This window comes from Alosa alosa, chromosome 9 (genome assembly GCF_017589495.1).
Source record: "Alosa alosa isolate M-15738 ecotype Scorff River chromosome 9, AALO_Geno_1.1, whole genome shotgun sequence".
In the NCBI taxonomy this organism is placed as follows: domain Eukaryota; kingdom Metazoa; phylum Chordata; class Actinopteri; order Clupeiformes; family Clupeidae; genus Alosa; species Alosa alosa.
In genome coordinates this window covers 24,636,105-24,655,496 of record NC_063197.1, presented here as the reverse complement: position 1 = coordinate 24,655,496, position 19,392 = coordinate 24,636,105, and the positions used below count along the sequence as shown (strand labels likewise).

The 19,392-nt window shown below is 44.6% G+C and overlaps 2 protein-coding genes across 4 annotated transcripts in view; both read left to right on the top strand.

Moving 5' to 3' along the window:
* The first annotated feature begins 816 nt into the window (after nucleotides 1–816).
* On the top strand, nucleotides 817–14,797 carry tjp3 (tight junction protein 3). Its single transcript, XM_048251875.1, has 30 exons — nucleotides 817–1,019; nucleotides 3,493–3,549; nucleotides 3,915–4,036; nucleotides 4,271–4,373; nucleotides 4,669–4,948; nucleotides 5,077–5,180; nucleotides 5,296–5,482; nucleotides 6,151–6,229; nucleotides 6,315–6,418; nucleotides 6,680–6,767; nucleotides 6,941–7,041; nucleotides 7,404–7,562; nucleotides 7,763–7,817; nucleotides 8,619–8,710; nucleotides 9,058–9,154; nucleotides 9,269–9,357; nucleotides 9,541–9,610; nucleotides 9,868–9,932; nucleotides 10,143–10,206; nucleotides 10,329–10,485; nucleotides 10,687–10,795; nucleotides 11,432–11,651; nucleotides 11,985–12,184; nucleotides 12,336–12,431; nucleotides 12,511–12,590; nucleotides 12,695–12,905; nucleotides 13,089–13,189; nucleotides 13,387–14,004; nucleotides 14,108–14,157; nucleotides 14,356–14,797. Exons 1-30 carry the CDS (start codon nucleotides 996–998, stop codon nucleotides 14,483–14,485), a joined length of 3,912 nt encoding a protein of 1,303 aa, XP_048107832.1. The 5' UTR covers nucleotides 817–995; the 3' UTR covers nucleotides 14,486–14,797.
* A 668-nt stretch (nucleotides 14,798–15,465) lies between these two features.
* arhgap45b (Rho GTPase activating protein 45b) overlaps nucleotides 15,466–19,392 on the top strand; it is a 15,599-nt gene continuing 11,672 nt past the window's right edge. Inside the window, exons 1-2 of one of the 3 annotated variants that reach the window (XM_048251874.1) lie at nucleotides 15,466–15,605; nucleotides 16,959–17,346. In XM_048251874.1, the coding sequence (XP_048107831.1) occupies nucleotides 15,516–15,605; nucleotides 16,959–17,346 (478 nt within the window). In that variant the 5' untranslated portion in view covers nucleotides 15,466–15,515. Of the gene's footprint in view, nucleotides 15,606–15,662; nucleotides 16,330–16,943; nucleotides 17,347–19,392 lie in introns of those variants that run through there. The other 2 variants (XM_048251873.1, XM_048251872.1) reach the window with 2 other exon arrangements.

The following is a 19,392-nucleotide window of genomic DNA, read 5'->3' as shown; positions in this document are numbered from 1 at the left end:
TGATTCCCTCTGTTACCATAGCAGTTCCCCCTGCTTTCGTATTTCACTGACTAGAAAATGGCCTGTTGACCCAGATGAATGTCGTTAGACACACACACTTTTGGAATCCCGTGCTATGCTGTCCTGTCCTGAGTGTCTCTGTGTATGCCTGTATGCATGTGAGATTGCATGCATTTCTGTAGTATGTTCTCAGGTAGATATTTGTTAATTGTGAGTAACCAAGCCTGCAAAAGTCCATTTTCACCCTGAAGCTGTGTGTTGTCAACAAATCTCTCCTACCAGGACTTCTCCCTCTAAATTGCAGTGAATTGGTCAGTCTTTTTGTTAACTTCTAAGAGCTGCATTCCATGCTTTTATATAGGAAGTCCAAGGGTTCTGTTCAATCATGGGTTCTTCCTCAGCAACAGGTGCATGAGGTCAGGGAAAAACTCACTTTAAATAATTCGGTACAGGGTAATACCCAATGTACTATTTACAGGGATTGGTACATATCCTGAGCACTTAGGTTGTATGCACAATAAAGATATGATCTGGTTCAAAAGGGTTCTTGAATCCATGACTTTGTGCTTAATCTCTTAAGGTGCTTTGGTGCCTTCTGCATCCTGTGTGTTGTGGGATTTCCTATGTTTACTAGGCTCCCCCTTAACTCCATGGTAACGGTGGGCAATAGAAAGTAAGGGCATTCAAATCAGGAAGGTGGGAGAGCAGAGGGAGGGGGGAGGTCTCCGGTAGGCGGGGTTTCTGCAAGGTGTTGCTCTCCCAACAAACACATAACGGTCAGCCATTGATCCTTCTCTGACTTACAAATCGATTAATCCACCACCAAGAAAGATGGATTTGTGTTTTGTTTGTTTTTCTTGACTGCTGGGCGAAGTATTGAACGCATTTCCTTGGTTGTAATTTGTATTTTTTTCTTGGAGCAACACAGAGAGGAAGGCAGATTGTTGGGTTTTTTCAGAGCTGCGGAGGTAGCAGGTGTTTCTGCTGCTCTAGGAATGGAAGTTAGGTTTTTGAACCCGGTGAGTGCTACAGCCTCCTCCCTGTTTGCTCTCCTCCTCACTATTTGCAGTCCCCACGGTCTTTAAATTGTGTGCAGTTTAGTCTTCTGTTTAAGATCGCATTGCCTCCGGGTTTAGAGAAACATGAAAAGTGTTAAGAACAAACAAGGTAATATGGTATTCTGCATCAGACCTTCTATTCACTTGTGAACAGTGTACGTGTAGGCCATGGATAAACATATGGCTGCTACCGCTCTGATTGTCATGTGCTGATTTTTGAAATGTAAATCTAAACTTTTAACTGTGAACAATTACATGTTCAAGCCTGATATCATCTATGTCATAGTTCAGTTCATATTCAGTGTTGAACCAAGAATGTTGCTTTCTGGTCAAGCGCTCGTTTAAACATCAACTACGTGTACTGTATGTTTTCATTGAAGAGCTGTTTTGGTAGCCGGTTGTTTTTGTGGAGTGAGCTTGATGGTTTTTCAGTGTTGATGAGTAGTAGACAAAGAATAAGCAAAGATCCTTTTTGTATTACATTGATCATGACATGGATGTCACATTTGTTGCTTTACACAACATTAATGTGCAACCAATCACATCATAAAAGAAGTGGACTACCTTGGTTAATCCAGTTAGGAATCACTTACTACCACTAGAATTACTTAAAACAACACTTTTATTAGTGTTATTTGTGTTCATATTCGAAGCAGTTTGGCCAACATTTGTTGTTTTCAATGTGCTCTGTATTTGCCCTACCTTGCCTTGTGGTTATCAGGTGACCCTGTCTAGAATAGTTGATATTACCCATGATGTTTATCTGAAAATCCCAGTTGGTGTTAATGGGTTACATATTAAATGTTTTTCAAAGCTCCTGAGAGCTACTTTCCTGGATGGCCTTGCCTAGAGGCCCTTTCGAAAATACCCTATATCCAAAACACTGACATTTGCATTGCCTGATAAGCAGTTAGACTGTATTTCCTCAGCTGTGCCTATTAATGTGTGTCTGCCTGTCTGTCTCTCTGTCTGTCTGTCTGTCTGCCTAGTTCTTTGTCTTCCCCCTCCTCGTAGAAACCCACCCCTCCCCCTGCGGTTTTCTGTCTTCTGCTACAATCTGAAATGGCTGTTTCAGTGCTAGGCCATATGGCTGAGCCATCTTAGAGTGACGCTTATCACCTAGTTCCATTGCTGCTGTGAATCAGCGAAGGAAATTGTATGGGAAGTCATTTTGCACTTAGTCATGATGTCATGCCCTTTATTTGCTGAGGAGCTGAAATCCACTGCCATTGTCCTAACCTCAGCGGCCTACATTTGACCAGATCTCCCTCAGGTGCCTCACTAGGGCAACGTTTTTAGAATGCCTCAGCACTGATGTTCTTGAAAAGAGGTGTGTGTGTGTGTGTGTGTGTGTGTGTGTGTGTGTGTGTGTGTGTGTGTGTGTGTGTGTGTGTGTGTGTGTGTGTGTGGCGTACTTGAACTTTGAACATAATTTTAGTGAGACATTTTAGGTGGCTGGTCACCTTTTTGATTTGGAATTTTTTAGATAGATGGATAGATAGATACTTGATATTGATCCCCAGGGGAAATTCAAGGTCTCAGTAAGGTTTAGTATCAGTTGAAATATACTGTGAAGAATAGGTGCACATTTAAGAACAGAGTTTGTCAAGTTCTTTGACAGTTTTGTAACAGTTTGATATGGATCCAAAAAAATGATTGCTACTGTATTGAATGGATACTGAATTACAGTACAGAAGTTTAAACAATGTTGAAACTGGGTGACCTTAATATTCTTAAAATTGTCATACAAAGTGGAAGGCATTGGGATACATTTTCACAATACATGGATATATTGTGTGGTATTGAAGCTTGAAATACCTAAATAAACCAATCCACCTAAAAACCAACACCTTTTTAAAAACTAACAAAACTTAAGTACTTGTATGTACAGTAAATATGTTGTAAATGCTTATCACTGAGCTGGCCCCGGTGTTTAGGTTTGAAATATCAAGGTGTGCCTGAAGCGCAGTGAGAAGAGGCTAGGCATGCTAAGAATGCTTTAAGGGGACTCTTTGACGAGACTCTGTGTCCAGAGGCTGGTGCAGGTATTGGTCGCGACACAGCCTGTCGGTTTATTGGTGTCGGGTATCGTCTCTCTTCCTGTTCGTGACGCGCGTCTAGCAGCAGGTGCTGCTGCAGTTGGTTGTCGTCGGGACGAGCTCCTCCCCATTACCTGTCCCTCAGGAATGTCACAGGTGTGGGCCTGCTCATGTTGACTCACTCTTCCTGTTTCACCTCAGACTGAGAGCACACAGGAGAGTGAGCTCTGCCAAAACGTGAGGCCTTACGAATGGATTTGTGCTGTAGTTTTTTGTGTCTTGTTTTTTACTGTCATTATGCATTATTTTGTATCAACTTTGATTTAAAGTGGCGTTTTTTTTGTTGTTTTTTTGACTGGATGTGACTCTTTAACCTTTCAGTTTTTTTTTTTCAGCACCCAAACATGGAGGAAATGACGATATGGGAGCAGCACACAATAACCCTGAACAAAGTAAGTGTATTTACCCTAGGCTTTTGCTCACACTAACACACACTAACACACACTGCACAGTATTCAGTATTAGCGCTGTGCAAACAGTGGTGAGTTGTTTTGAAGGACAGAGTTGAGGGGAAAATACTGAATTGCCTCTGTTAAGGCAACATTGGTGACAAGCGTGACCCTTAACGCGCCATTATTTCGCAGCCACTGTCAACCACACCCTGCTGTTTGGAATTTAAGATTCGGGAGGTCATGTGACTGTAGAGTGATACGCACACACACTCTTTCTCTCTCTCTCTCTCTCTCTCTCTCTCTCTCTCTCTCTCTGTCTCTCTACCTCTGTTTCTCTTTTTCTCCCTCTTTCTTTCCCCCCTCAGGATCCGAAAATAGGCTTTGGCTTTGCATTGTCTGGTGGCCGAGACAAGCCTAACCCCGGCACAGGAGAGGCGGTGGTAGTGTCTGACGTGGTGAGAAATGGGCCTGCCGTGGGGAAGCTACAGTGAGTTGTCTTTTCGACTTGTGACATTCTGCGTTCTTTTACAAACACACATACACTTCCTCTTGATTTCAGACTACAGTTTTACAGGTCTAACCTGCCATTTGTTTACTCTCAGCAGTGACAGTGACTGCCCGTCCATCTCCGTCTCTCCCACACACACACACACACACACACACACACACCTGTTCCATGCTAAAGCTGACGGTGCCATTGTTCTTCCCTCTCTTTGAACAGGACCCGAGATCAGATCGTCATGGTCAATGGGGTCTCCATGGAGAATGTCACGTCGAATTTCACAATTCAGAACCTGAAGGCCTGTGGAAAAGTAGCCAACATTGTAAGAACAAAAACAAACGCTCTATGGGCTACCAAATTTAGCAGTATAATGTCATTCACAGATCACTGTTTGGTTGGAAGTTGACCTCATCTTGTAGTCATCTTGTGGAAGTGGAATGGTTTTCGCCTAGTTTTTGTGTCAGTTACAAAATGTATTTGCTAATTATTCAAATTGAACTGCATGGGTCAACATTACGGCTGTTTCAGTTCATAGAGGGAGCTACTTGATGTTTTCCTTTTTTTTTTTTTTTTTTTTATCTAAATCTACAAGTGAATGTCCCTCTCATCCCCTCCAGACAGTGAAGAGGCCGCGGATGATCCAGATCCCCATCAGCACCCGGCCAACCCGTGCTCAATCCAGCTCCAACCTGCTGGCCGACGACCCCAACCACCGGCGGCCGCGCAGGGGCTCCGACAGCCCCAGCTATGGCAGGGCCCCCCGCAGGGGCCGTAGCGCCTCCCCAGAGCGCAATGGCCACGACCTGGCCCTCATGTCCGGCTTCAAACGCCTGCCGCAACAGGACTCCCCGGACAAGCCCGTCAGAACCACACTGATCAAGAAGAAGCCGACGGACGGTAAGTAGTAATGGAGATGACCGTTACGTTAGAGTGATCGAGTGGATTATATGTGTTGTGAAAGAATGAAGACGAAGAATGATGATGATGATGATGATGATAATTATATGGTGTTTGTCATTTTTCAGAGTATGGAATGAAGCTGGGAAGCCAGATTTTTATTAAACACATGACGCCTACTGGACTGGCTGCCAAACAAGGGACGTTGCAGGAGGGAGATCTTGTTCTGAAGGTAAAATCCATTTGTATGGTCTTGGTTGTGGTTAGTCATTGTGATGTTGAAATGACTCCGACAATGAAGTTGAAATGACTTTTCCAATTTGATCATGACCCTGAATGCTCTGTAGATCAACGGAATGACTACAGAGAACCTCTCACTGCTGGAGACCAAGCACCTTGTGGAGAAGTCAAAAGGCAAGCTCACCATGGTGGTCCTGCGGGACAACCGAAAGTTCCTGGTCAGCATCCCTGAGGTGGAGGACAGTCCACGGAATAGCGAAGATGAGCGGCACGGAGACAGCTCCGAGCTAGAAGGTGAATAATGGAGATGGGAGGGACAAGGTCCACTGATAATCCGTATGTTTTATATTGGTATAGTATAAGTATATATATATTTTTTGATCCCGTGAGGGAAATTTGGTCTCTGCATTTAACCCAATCGGTGAATTAGTGAAACACAAACAACACACAGTGAGGTGAAGCACACACTAATCCTGGCGCAGTGAGCTGCCTGCTTCAACGGCGGCGCTCGGGGAGCAGTGAGGGGTTAGGTGCCTTGCTCAAGGGCACTTCAGCCACGGCCCACTGGTCGGAGCTCAAACCGGCAACCCTCCGGTTACAAGTCCAGAGTGCTAACCAGTGGGCCATTGCTGCCCCACAATAGAGCAGTGGTTCTCAACCTTTTTTCAGCCAAGTACCCCCTAACCAGCGCAAAGCATTTTTAGTTGAGAAAAAAAGACTTAAAACAGAGCACTGTGCCATCAGTGTCTAATTTATTAAACTTTGGAACTGATAAACACATACAAAATTCAAACATTTGGAAAAAAATATTTTGAACATTTTAAAAATGATTGTATATTTTGAAAATGACGTACCCCCAGGGGTACGCGTACCATCATTTGAGAACCACTGGTATAGAGTGAGCAACATTCCATACCAGCTTTTTTAGATCAAATATCTGATTCGATGCTTCACTCCCTCAGACATCTCAGATCTGGATTCAGATTCCCCCACCAGGGGCAGACCATCACGTCCCACAGCCCGAGAGCGCCGTACAAACAGGTATGCTCACCTGTTTCCACAGATCTCATGTTTTATTCGGTTTATTTTGATCTCTCGTCTGAACTCTGAAACATTTGTGCTGTAGAACTCGAGCAGAAGCTCCTCCACCGATGCTGAAGTCCCGCGATACGTCTCCCGTGCGGTCAACGCTGAGCCGACCTCCTGTGCACAGCCTTCCCAGACGGAGAGGTGAGTCCAGCGAAGCAGCTCGAAGGACATCTAGCACTACACCGACCCTGGATACTCACACACAACCCTAGATAAACACAGACAACCCTAGTAGCGAATCAGCTAACATCATATGCTTAGATAGGTTACCAAATGGTGACAACATGGAATCAGATGCAACAGTCATCTCTCACTGTAATAGACTGTAATATGTTTGTAATCTTCATTACTACGCCTAGAGTGACCTAATTGTTTACCTTGACTCTTTTTGTTTGGCTGCAGTTCCCTCTGAGTCTGAATCAGACAGAAGTAATTCTCCACCCCCTGCAAGAAAGGACAGCCGAGATCTGACAGACTCTGACCGATACAGGTGAATATGGACTTTCACATGGGAGGAGACGTGTCAGATATTACATCACCGCATTGCTAACACCATACACGTGCCAACATTTAGTTTTCAAGAGCCAAATTGGTACAATTGGCTCTCTCTGTAGGTGGAATTGTGATGCATGTTTTTCTGATGGGAGTTGATTCTGATTGCAGGGTTCTGTCCGGCCTCTCCGCCCTGCCCAATCCCCAGCCCTCCCGGTCTCCCCAAAACTGGAGCCCCGCCCACCTCCCTCAGCCTCCTCGCCCACATAAACGTCGCCCTCTCTCCTCTACCCCTACTACACCACACCCCTTTAGATAACCTGCGCAGAGACGTCACAGCAATCGAATAGGTCTGCAGATAGTCACAAAACACCGCTGTATAAATCATAAGATTATTATACATTCACAAGTATATCATACAACGGAATTGCTGATCATTCTAACAATGTAGCACAGTCATCATAGACATGATTTTGCACTCTAGTAAGAGATCAGTGTGTTTACATCTTGTGAAAGGTGGAGCAGGTGGTACATAGAACAAGAGCTGCGAGGAGACAGAAGTGGACCAGTACTGTAGTGACCTCAGGGTTTGGTACCCGTCAGATTTTGACCTGCCTGCTCGCTCCCCCTGCAGCTGTTTCAGATTCGGACTCCGACAGGAGCGGCTCTCCCCCGCCCAGACGCAACAGTCCCAAGATGATGGACGCGAGATACAAAGTCCTCCCTGACCTGGCACCCCCCAGCCTGCGAGCCAACTCCAGGGGCTCCTCGCCGTACAGACCTCCACCGCCAGGTCAGCTCTTGTCCGAGCCTTAACAGCTGTTTTATCTCTCTGTTCACCTAGCCGGAGACCTCCCCCACAGAATCCTGAGCCTCAGAAGCATGGGTTCACTTGTTAGGAACCACAGACTGTAAAGATTTCACAGGTGTTGGGCAAAATCACAGTGAGATGTTGAGCTAAGAAGCATGTTTGACAGTTGATTATTTCCACAGATTCGGAGTCGGAGTCAGATGGCAGCCACCACCAGGACTCACGCAGCAGATACAGGTACTAGGAGGAGGCCTAGGAACCGCCCCCATCTCGCGGGCCCTTCTGAAGGAGCCTGGGGATGGGGCCACTGATACGGGGGCTACTGATCAACTCATGCCTGACCATAGCCTTGACCCAGTTCCCCAATACAGACTGTTCCCACTCTATTCTGGTCATTCTTTTTTTTTTTTTTTTTTTTTTTTTATTATTTACCTTTTTTTTCAGAATATGATTTGCATTTTTTTTGCTCATCATTTGTGTATAGTTTGAGCTCTTAATTTTTTCTTAATTTTTTAACGGTGTGTTACAATGTGAATATTGTGTGCGAATGAAATAATAAAATGGAAACAAATCTTTTGAGCATATTCCTGTGCTTTTAATTTTATTAATTTATCATTTATCATAAACACCTGCCCTTTCTTTTATCAAAACTATTCAAATACGTTTATTAGTAATCACCTGGTCTTAGACTCCAGTCTTACACAAAAGTACACTCTAAGTTGTAGTCGGCCATTACAGATTTAAACCTATAGAGGAAGAAAGTTCATGTCATAAAAACGGTTTGCCTCAGATTTAAAGGAAATAGATCAAAGCCAGGGGTCACTTAACCTATCATGAAGAGATCAATTTGGATTTCAGGAGGCATTGCCTGCATTGGGCAGTGGGGTCAAGTTACACAAAGTTTGTGAGATGACTCATTTTTTCCCGGTATTGTAATTGGCAGTTGGTTCCTTGTCCCTCCCCTTCTTTCTCCATCTCTCCTTTTCCCTCTTATCTCCAGCACCTCCTGACCTCCCTCTCTGTGTCTGTCTCTTCCAGAAAGCCCTCGGGCGTTGTTAAAGCTAAAGCCCCTGCGGTAGAGCCCCCGCGCTGGACCCCTCCCACAGCACCCAATCCCACCACCTACCGGGGTGAGTGTCAAATGCCTTTAGCACACATTGTAGGATTGTTGCAGCTACACAAGCCTTTTCTGTAAACTACTGTATAGGCATTTAAAGAGACCAACACTAGATGTGAATAACAGAAATCAGGCTAGCTGAACTAACAAAGGGCCCCAAAGTGAAAAATGTCTTGCCACAAAGACATGCCAAACCATATCACCATTAATGCATTATCATTAACTGGATGTCAGAGGTCACTGAAGAGATATGTGTTTTTCTTTTTGCTTTGAAATATCCTGAAAACCCCTGATAAAAGTGTGACTAGAGTCTCACTGTTCAGTGATAAGACATGTTTACCATCATGTGTGTTGAAACAGGTCACACGGATTCGGAGTCCGAGGCAAGTTATGCCTCTGCTCCAAGACAGGATTCTCCCATCAGCAGGGGATCCAACAACTCCAGGAGAGCAATTGGGTGAGTTAAACCGCAAACATTTTGTCATTTCATATGTAGGAAATATTGGAGTTAAAATTCAGACATTGATTAAAACAAAATGGAATTAAAACCTTTTACTTCCTATGCCAAAAGTCTTCCTGAAATGCGAGCATCACCAGTCGTTGTCAGACAGGCAGATTCTCTACGCAGAGCCTCACCCCCTGCCAGACCTCCACCTGAAGGTCTGTACCGCTACATGTACTCTAACCAGTACATTTATATACAGCAGTATAGGACATGTCACAGAGGACTATGATTGTGTCATACAACAGAATAGAGATGAGTAAAATAAGGATTTTATACTCTGATGCCTCTCCTATACACTCAACATTCCTGTTCACTGTGTGTGTGTGTGTGTGCTGTAGAGTCCTCTGAGTCTGAGCGGGCCCCGTCTCCCCCCAGGCGGTATGAGAGCACGGACGAGAGCGACCACAGGTACACAATCAGAGCTTTCTCTTCCTGCTCTCTAATCATGGCTTAGTTCAGTGGCCACCACCCCACATGATTTCTCACCAGTCTCAGATGACTGTCATCCATAGAAAGGGCAAAAAAGCACTTCCTCCTTCTAGCTGGACCATTGTAATCAATGGGAAATAAAATCTAAATACACACCTAGGTACGGTGTGCTGTAAGACTGCTAGGCAGCACATGTTTGAATTAACATTGAGTGGGCTGGTATTTTTTCCTTTCAGTTTTCCACGTGCAAATGGCACTGTGCGCTCTGATGTGTCCAGGGCAAGCCACAACAAACCACATGGTAGGTGTACATTTTCTCTTAGTGTAGTGATAGGAGAGTAGCCAATGAGGTGGTTCATGATCACTGTTTCCTGAATCAAAACCATAAGAAAGACACAAAGCATTCTTCGTACAGGAAGTGCATATTCTGTCTTCTTCCACTTCCAAACAAAACATTCTAAACAATTTTGTTGAATTGCAACTCTATAATAATGTGTGCTTTATCCTCTAGTCAGGGCTATTGAGGAGCCAGTTTACTCCCTCCCTCCTGATGCCTTTCCCACACAGATCCCAGGGTGAGATTTCACTTGTCTTATTTTTCAATAGCCTTGTTCCCACATCAGTAGGTGCTAACCTATGTTTACCTCAGAGTTATGCTTGGGAATTTATAACCTGAGTTCACATCTCTGGCTCTTAGGTATAGCTCAGACCAAAATGTTGTGGAATTTGTGAAGGACGGCAGCGTGGGCTTGCGGCTTGTCGGAGGAAACGATGTGGGGATCTTCGTTGGGGGAGTTCAACCCAACAGTCCTGCACATAGGCAGGGGATGAAGGAAGGGGACCAGATCATGCAGGTAAATAGAGTAGTATTTTAACTACAATCACTTTTGTATAGCTATCTTAGCAAAAAAGTTCTTTGTCAGCCCTCATCATTCTCTACAAATGCCCATCAAATATAGAGCCACTTAATTCTCCGATGCACAGAGCAGCACATGGATGTTTTTCCTGTGGTGAGAATACTATCAGTTTCAATCTAACTCTGGGGGCCCTTGCAGGTAAATGGTGTCGACTTCAACCACTTCACACGAGAGGAAGCAGCCATGTATCTGCTGAACATCCGCACAGGGGAGCCAATTTCCCTCCGCACACAGAACAAAATGGACAGTAAGTACACGGCTCGTATTTTAAAGCAAGAGTACAACATTGGGGTCTAAAACTAAGCATGCAACTATACATGCAAAAGCCCCTACAAACTCCACCAACTGATAAAAGGTCGATAAAAGCTTGCTAACGTGGTAAATGGTAAATATAATCAGCAATATCATGTTGTAAAAGCATTCTTCACATTATCTCTGGGTGTTCTATCCTGGAACACAGAATAAGATAGTGTAGTGTAGTATAGTGAAGTGTATATTCTATGTGTATTGGGAACAACTTGTGTATTTATATGACTTTCATATATACCCATGTCACCCAAATGAATTTGAAAATTATATCAAAACAAGTAACCTACAGAAATTGACCCCAAAAAGTGATAAATTGTTGCATAGCTATGGTAACATAACTGCTATACAAGGTTGGCTGATGTGTATGCTGTCTGTCCAAACCCCTGTCATATCCCAGGAAATAGTATGTTCCTCCAGTGAGTGTAAGGCATTATGCCATTGGGAGGTTTGAGAGCAAAGGAAGAGCTTTGGCCTACTTATCATAACAACCTAGACACTCAAGTTTTGCAACATCATCATGACCTTGTCTGGACACAACTCAGTTCCCCATCCCCTGTGTCTCTCTCTTCCATAGTTTACAGGAAGATTATGAAGTCCAATATTGGAGACTCCTTCTACATCCGTACACACTTTGACCACGAGGCAGAGGGGAACATCGGCCTGAGCTTCACCCGCGGGGAGGTGTTCCGTGTGCTGGACACCATGCACCGTGGGAAGCTGGGCAACTGGTTAGCTGTGCGCATGGGGAATGACCTGCACGAGATGGACAAGGGAACCATCCCCAACCAGACAAGGTGTGTTAAACCAGACACACTTCAGCTACTGTAGATATCAATGGATATCCAGATGGGCATCAAGTTATTGAGGTCAAAGAGGAGAGCACATGAAGTACATAAATTATATTTTTACTTCAGATCGTTTTATTTAAAGTTGGCACTCAGTGCATGGACATTTTTAACTCATGCTCACTTCAAAACGGTGCACAAAGGGTTTGTGGTTGTTGACTGTTTAAAATAGGTGACCTTGTTTGAAGCAAACAAATTATGTGGCACAAACGTGTGGTTACGAAGCAGTCTGTATTTGACTTTGACCTGATGGTGTTATCCCCCCTCCCCCACGCCCTGCAGGGCTGAGATACTGGCCAGTACGGAGCAGGCCCAGAGAGTATCAGCGGTTGAGAAACAGTCCTCGGGCCAGAGGGCAGAGTTCTGGAAGATGAGAGGGCTTCGCGGGGCCAAGAAAAATGCCCGGCGAACGCGAGATGACCTCCTGCAGCTAACCATCCAGGGCAAATTTCCAGCCTATGAAAAGGTCCTACTGAGAGAAGGTAAGGAGGCCTAGCAAGAGGCATTTTTGGACATCTATGAAAATCTTTGAATCCTTGAAATCCTATGAATTATCATTCCCTTGATGTGGGAGACATTGTGATTAGATAGAATGTAGCTAACCTTGTAATATTTTGTTCTGTTCTCTTCCAGCTAATTTTAAACGGCCCATTGTCATTCTTGGCCCTCTGAATGACATTGCCATGGAGAAGTTGGCAGGGGAAATGCCAGATGAATTTCAAGTTGCAGGTGAGTTGCTTTTTAAGTAACAGTAACTGTCACTCTTTTAGAGGCATTAGAGGGTTCTTAATGTTGTTTTATGTTTCAGATATGGTTCCAAGGAATGGAGCAGAGCGTACTTCGTCCACTGTGATCAAACTGGATACTGTGAGGAAGATAGCTGAACAGGTAAGAGGCCAAACATGAATTGCAATGCAAATAATCACATTTTTCCTCGATATACAGCATTTTAGTAACTTGGTGTTGATCAAACATTCCTTTTCACATTTCAGGAGAAGCATCCCTTACTGGATATCACACCTACAGCGGTGGAGAGGCTGAACTACATACAGTACCACCCCATGGTATTCTTCCTGGACCCACAGAGCCGGAAAGATGTAAAGACCATGAGGCAACGCTATGCTCCTGACTCCAACAAGAGCTCTCGCCGCCTCTATACCTCTGCCTTGAAAATTAGGAAAAACTACAGTCATCTATTCTCTGGTATGTTATCCCATGTTAGGCTATATAATGAATTATGATGATACTTTCATTATGTAAAGTATATGATACTTTCATTAAAAAGCATTACCAAGCAACCTATCCGAATACATTCACAGTATTGGTGAAACCAACCAAATAAAACATTTATCATTCAATAACTAATAATCAATCTTGCCTCCACAGCCCGCATCAATTTGCAGCCCGGTTCACATAGATGGTATGAGGTCCTGAAAGACAAAATAAGGCAACAACAAGCCAAGCCCGTCTGGGTCTCCGAGGTTACGGTACGCATGACCACTGATACACACACACACCATTATATTGTTTTAGTGTTGAAGGTGTTTTCAGTGTGTGTCCTCTTGAGCTCAGAATTGCATCCATGGACGGTTGATTCTGACCACACTTGATAAATAAATCTGGCACTTTGTCCTGCTTAATTATTAGAACTGATGAATTTTTGTGGTGTGTGTTTTTTATGTAGCTGGAGGGAGGGGAGACCGAGGTGCTGGAAGAGTTGGCCCCTGACCACGTCTCAGACTACCTGAGCTGTGATAGCCGTGGCGCCAGCGACTACGAGGACACGGATGGCGAGGCCTACACCGACGGAGAGCTTGGAGAACTCTACACTGACAACGAAGACCTCGACGACGCCTTCAGCCCCCCGGACATCACGCGTCACGCCCGGAGCAGAGGGACCGCACTGGCCCGCTCCTCCGAGCCTGCCAGGGCCCATGATAGCCCCAGTCCAGAGGCCCACTACAGCCCAGCGCCACCCTCTGTGGCAGAGCCCGTGTACCAGCTCCCCCCTGACGAACGGCCCCCCATCCTCCACGTCCCACAGCCCCGCTTGCAGCGCCCCCCTTCGGACAGCCCCCCACGTCATGACGCCCCATCCCCACGAAGCTTTAGTGACTCGGACTACAGCAACACGGAGATTCAAGCCCCAACTTCGCCGTCCGATGGACCACCAGACTTCCGGGCCCCAGACCCCAGGTCCGTAGGAGCGGCCTCGGAGTCACCGGAGCCTCCTCCAGATAGTCCTCCTCCTCCACCACCACCCCCCGTCACGCTGTCTTTCATAGAGGAGAAGCTGAAGAAGGTACCTGTTCAAAAACACCCCCACTCATCTTTTGTATGTTCGTATGATGAGGAATAAATGCTACTTCTCTGGTTTTTCATTCTCACCCTCTTGCCTCCCTCAGACTCGCATGGTAGAAGAGACTGAAGAAAGACGGTCCCCTCAATTCCTTGTGTAAGTACTGTATGGCATCATCACCACATCAGAGGAGAGATCCTAAATGTAGTATGTATGCCAGTACAAAGGCGATTTATGAAGCTCAGTAGAAGTCAGATTTATTATAATCAAGAGCTCTAATCTATAGTGTTATAATGACCATACAATTTGAGAAATGGCCACGTTTTCTAAACTAATATTGTCCTTCTCCAACAGGCTGGCACATCATGAGGCAGTGCAGAATCGTCGGACTCAGATCAATGGGAGTGACAGCTCAGAGGATGAAAATGACATTGAGGATGTCATTGTAGATGAAGAAGAATGGGGTCCAGCCACAGAACTGTAAAGGGCACATTTTATGTATTATTTATCCTGGAAATGCCTGCTGCTTATATTCCTCCTGATATCTTTGTTTGGATTGCCAAGAGGGAGATGACCTTACAGACAACACTACCTGAGGCCATTAGCCATTTGGAGGGGCTATGTTTTCACAGTCCTGTACGCTGACTCTATAAACTCTTGGACATATACTCCTATGCATGAACAATTGCTGACTAATAGCCTTGATGTTTTATACTGACTGTGCACAGAGTCTGATTGGCTCGATCGTAGAGGTTTATGTTAATTAATTTTAAATAAAAAAATATTCTAAAATATACATGCTTGTCAGGCAATGTCTTGATATCTCATGAATGTAGTGTATCAGAACCTGTTCAGTTGTCACAGATTGATTGCAATTGCACACTTGCAAAAATGTAGCCTACAACAGGTGCTTTCATTGCATTTTCAGAAATGATGTTTAAGTCTTAAAATGTTTATAACACTCTCAAGGATTTACATCAAGTTAAACCAGTATGGGCGGGCGAAGAACCTCACCTTAATTATTAAATTGGTCAGGTGGTCGGCGCGCAGGTGCTAGCCATATTCATTTGATTGATGTTGCTGAGTGACTACATGCTCCCAAGTCTCTTCTCTGTCGTAGTAAAGAAAGCTCTGAGGTATGAAGGGAGAATAATTGTTACATGTTCCCTATTATGTTTATACTGTTTGTGATCTCAAACTGTTACTTGGTTGTTGTTTGTCCTTTGCCCCTCTTTCATGGATGACTACGTATCACATGCGCGGCGCTCTGCTTGCCAACGTGGTAAATGTGCAGCGGATGCTACCATGACTGGAGTTGGTGATCACGCAGGGCGTCAACAGTCGAGGAGTGATGCCAACAGAACATTCAGACAGCTGTCTTGGTTAACGATCGGAATTGATGGAAGAGAGACCACTAGAAGCGCTAAACCACCTGACTGGAAAGTAGGGGGTGGGTGGGGGGGTTGTGTTTTAAACTTAAAGAAATTGGGGGGGAATCGAAAAGCAAATTAAAGATGTTCAAAAAGAGACGGGAAATTATTAAGACGCCATCCATTTCGAAGAGAAGTCGAGCAGGAAGTCCATCGCCTCAGAGCTTCTCGTCAGTAAGTTGCACATGTATCATCACTGTTTCCTCCTGTCACTCAACTGAATTTCCGACTATTCACTGTTGTGTGAAGGACGATTTGCTGCATTCAGCCAATTAAACTTCTTTTGAAACGGCTAATTAAATTCTATAGTGTAGGTGCGCGGGTATGCAAGTGCATGTAACCTATGTAATGTTTGTTTTGGTTGACTTTAGTTTAGTTTAACTACTTAAAAAGGCTTACGCTACTTGTTTATTAGCGACCATCGATTTAAGAGTGACAGTGACCAACGTGGTTTAAAATATAGGCAACAGTAAGCTATTGTTTACTATACGTGAGTACACAGTTTTTATTTTGAAATTTGCGGTATTTTTAATGTAGCCATATAATTGATTCGTGACCGAAATTATAGGCTACACAGAATAAATGGCATGCAACCGTAAAGTAACCTGAGCGCCTTGGCCTTAATAGACGTTTTTTTTTTTCCTTTACAAGGCTCTATTTACATATTTAGAAATGATGCCATCAGTGGGCTACTCCTTAATTTATTTTGAGGTATAAATTTGAAGCTCTGACACGCATGAAGTAGCCTAGTCTCCAAGAGTACACAAAAATGTTGAAACGTGGAACTATTGGCAAAAACGGATACAGCCCATATGCAACTGGCCAACGGGTTAAGAAAGCAGAGTCTAAAGGCAAATTGGACATTTTGCCAAATAGACACAACATTTGGCTGAAGCAGGTACGTTTCCTTTAGGTGTTGATTGCATATGCTACTGTATTTTGATATTACTCCACAGAACCTTCAGGTCTAGTTAAACATTAGGTCGACATGGGTGTCAGCTTGACTGCCCTGTAGCCTAGGGGTAATTTAGGCTACATGAATATAACTTGTGTATGCCACCTGCTTAAAACCCAACAGGTGGACAATTGAAAGCATTTTTTGTGCGTGGGTGCCTTGTGTCTCAGGTACACAGAGTACTAAACTCTTGTTCCTCTTATCTAGCTAATGCATGATTGGTAACAAGTTAGCCTACTTTAGAAAGGACTTTCTTCTTGTCCACATTTATGTGTATGGCACTTAAATTTAACCACGATTTGAATGATTTTAAAAGTGTGTTGGTATCATGTTTCAGTTTTTCTTGTTGCGTCTTCCTGGCTTTAGGGTGTGACTGGGCATTACAGGAAGTGAGTGTATTACACAAGAGACTCCTGAAGCCCCTTGTTTACCAACTATTTTGGTAACCATCGGCAAAAAGCTGCCTACTAGAAAAAGAAATCCGTAACCTTTGGTGGGTCTGTCTGGGCGTAGCCTGTGTTCTCACAGCCCGTCTGTCTCCCCTCTGTGTAACCCAGCTGTCTGCCCTCCAGGAGCAGCCAAAGCGAGATGTCCCCGACGGTGCCTCCCCAACATTGTCCACCTCCTCCGGTACCACCCTCTCTCCCCCGGGCCACAACAACAGCCCTGTCTCCTGCCCGGGGACCCCCACCCCGCATCATGGCAGACAGGGCTGCCCTTCGCCCGGGGGCACCCTGAAGCGGCCGCCCTCCCTGAGTCGGCACGCCAGCGCCGCGGGGTTTCCGCTGCAGTCGTGGGTCTTCAGCAAGGGCTACACAAAAGGGGCACAGGCACAGAGTCCATCCCTGGACAGCCCGGAGGCTGTGTGTATCGAGGTGGAGGACATTCCTCTCCTGCTGCGAGATGTGGCTCGCTTTGCTGAGGCCGTGGACAAGCTCAAAGATGTGGTGCTTGGTGAAGGTGAGGGGGAAAGAAGGTTGGCTGTTGTCTGATGATCACCAGGTCACCTAGAACATCAGCATCAGTCTATTTTTTACGATTCAGAGTGTACTAAGGCACTTTATCCAATTTTAGACAGATATCAGATTTTTGGCAGATGTGAACTTACAGAACTTACTTACACAGTGAAATAATGTCAAGGGCAAGGATAGGGGAATTCAAGGTGATTCCCATGTATGTATGTTTAATGGCAGGGGCATTGGCACCTGTTCCTAACGTTGCCCATTGCCTGTGCTCTCTCTCTCTCTCGCTCTCTCTCTCTCTCTCTCTCTCTCTCTCTCTCTCTGCCATGTGACTGTTGTGAGTGATGAGAGGCGGGGCCAGGTTGACACAAACTGGCAGTGGCTTCCTCTTGTGCTCTTGAGCTCCGCTTCTGCGGCTACACCACACTCCAGCAGGAAGCCAGCTCTTGTTTACAGCAGAAGAGAGAACACCCCCTGTCCAACTTTCTCAAGAAGCAGAATGGCGCAACCGTGATCTAATGATTGTCTGTGTGAAAGAAGGTGTTGATTGACATATTCGGACATGCTAAGTATGTTTAATGAATTGTGCAGTGATGTAGGCCTATTAAGTATTAATTCTGGCCAGAGTAGTCAGATGTGGAACATGTTGGCACATAATCTCGTACAGGGGCACAAGGGGGGGTGTTGAGTTAGGATGATTCTAAGGGCCCAGCACTGACAGGGGGCCCCCAGAGTGCCCCCCCAATAATACTATATGTTATCGGGGGGCCCAGAATTATTGTCTGTTATAGGGCCCAAATTATCTTGCATCGCCCCTGATCTCATAAATCTCAAACAGAATTTCTCACGTTAGAGCAAAAGTTGGACAATTTTTTTCTTTCTCTTGCACGTGTTCAATTTTTGAAGTTGGAGTCTATTCCACTGATTTTTTTTTTTTTTTTTTATTTTATTGAGTTTTCTGAATAAATACAAGAAACGTGTGGCCTAAACCCCATAAATGGAAACTGGTTATGACCCCATTCTAAGTGAAGCATAGTGTTGTACCTCCATCTCTTGCGTACACTAGTTTCATAGATATGGTTTTATACAGCTCTCTGGTGAATGGACAGGGCTCACAAAGTTCATGGCCTTAATTCACAGCTTGCCTCTATCGTTCTCGTCTCATATCCAAGTTTTTCACACTTTGCGCACATTGTATCGCACACAACCAGTGGAGCTGACTGAAGAGGTTGCTTGGTGGCTTATTTTAGAGAAGCACTGGACTCTGTAATTCCACAACAAGCATAATTTGCTCATTAGAACCAGTTATTTCACTTTCAGTTGATCCAGACTCATGTAATAGTCTGTGCGTTTGCACTTGTAACTGTCACGGCGGCAGGCAGAATGTGGAGGGGGAAGACACACACAGGATGCTGTGAGTCTCGGTGTAAGGCCAGGGGAAGAGGAAGTGGCTTTCAGAGGTGGCATTGCAAGCTTCAAAGCAGTGCTAGAGCACAGAGCAGCTGAATGACGACTGGGTGTACATGTCTGTCACATGGCTTGTGTATGGTTTTTTTTTTTGTGTCAAAAGCCCCCATGATCTTACTGACACCCACTCATCTGCCACAAATCAGATTTTTACTCCATTGTTTTTTACCCTTGTTATTACATAAGGCAAGGCAGATGTATTAATGTCATACTTTTATATTGAATATTCAGAGTAATTTTACTTGAATATTTACAATGCATATAAGACAGTATAAGAGTAAGGATCAGCGTGAAAGTTGTATTGATGGTGTATAGATTATATGACAGAATCTACTTGTCAGTAGAATGTCATATTGGGCATCTTTATTCTGTAGAACACTAAAGGAGTTAGATGGAAAAATCCCCTATGTATACTTGAGCAATCTAGTGCAAACATATGCATTGGTAATGGCAGGATTTTCATTTCTGTATCAGTCACTCATGATCTGAGGGTGGATGTAGTGAACCAGAAGTTTGTGTTCGTCAACTACAGTCAGTTCATCACACTTCCTTAACAATATACAGGTTGTCTGTGTGT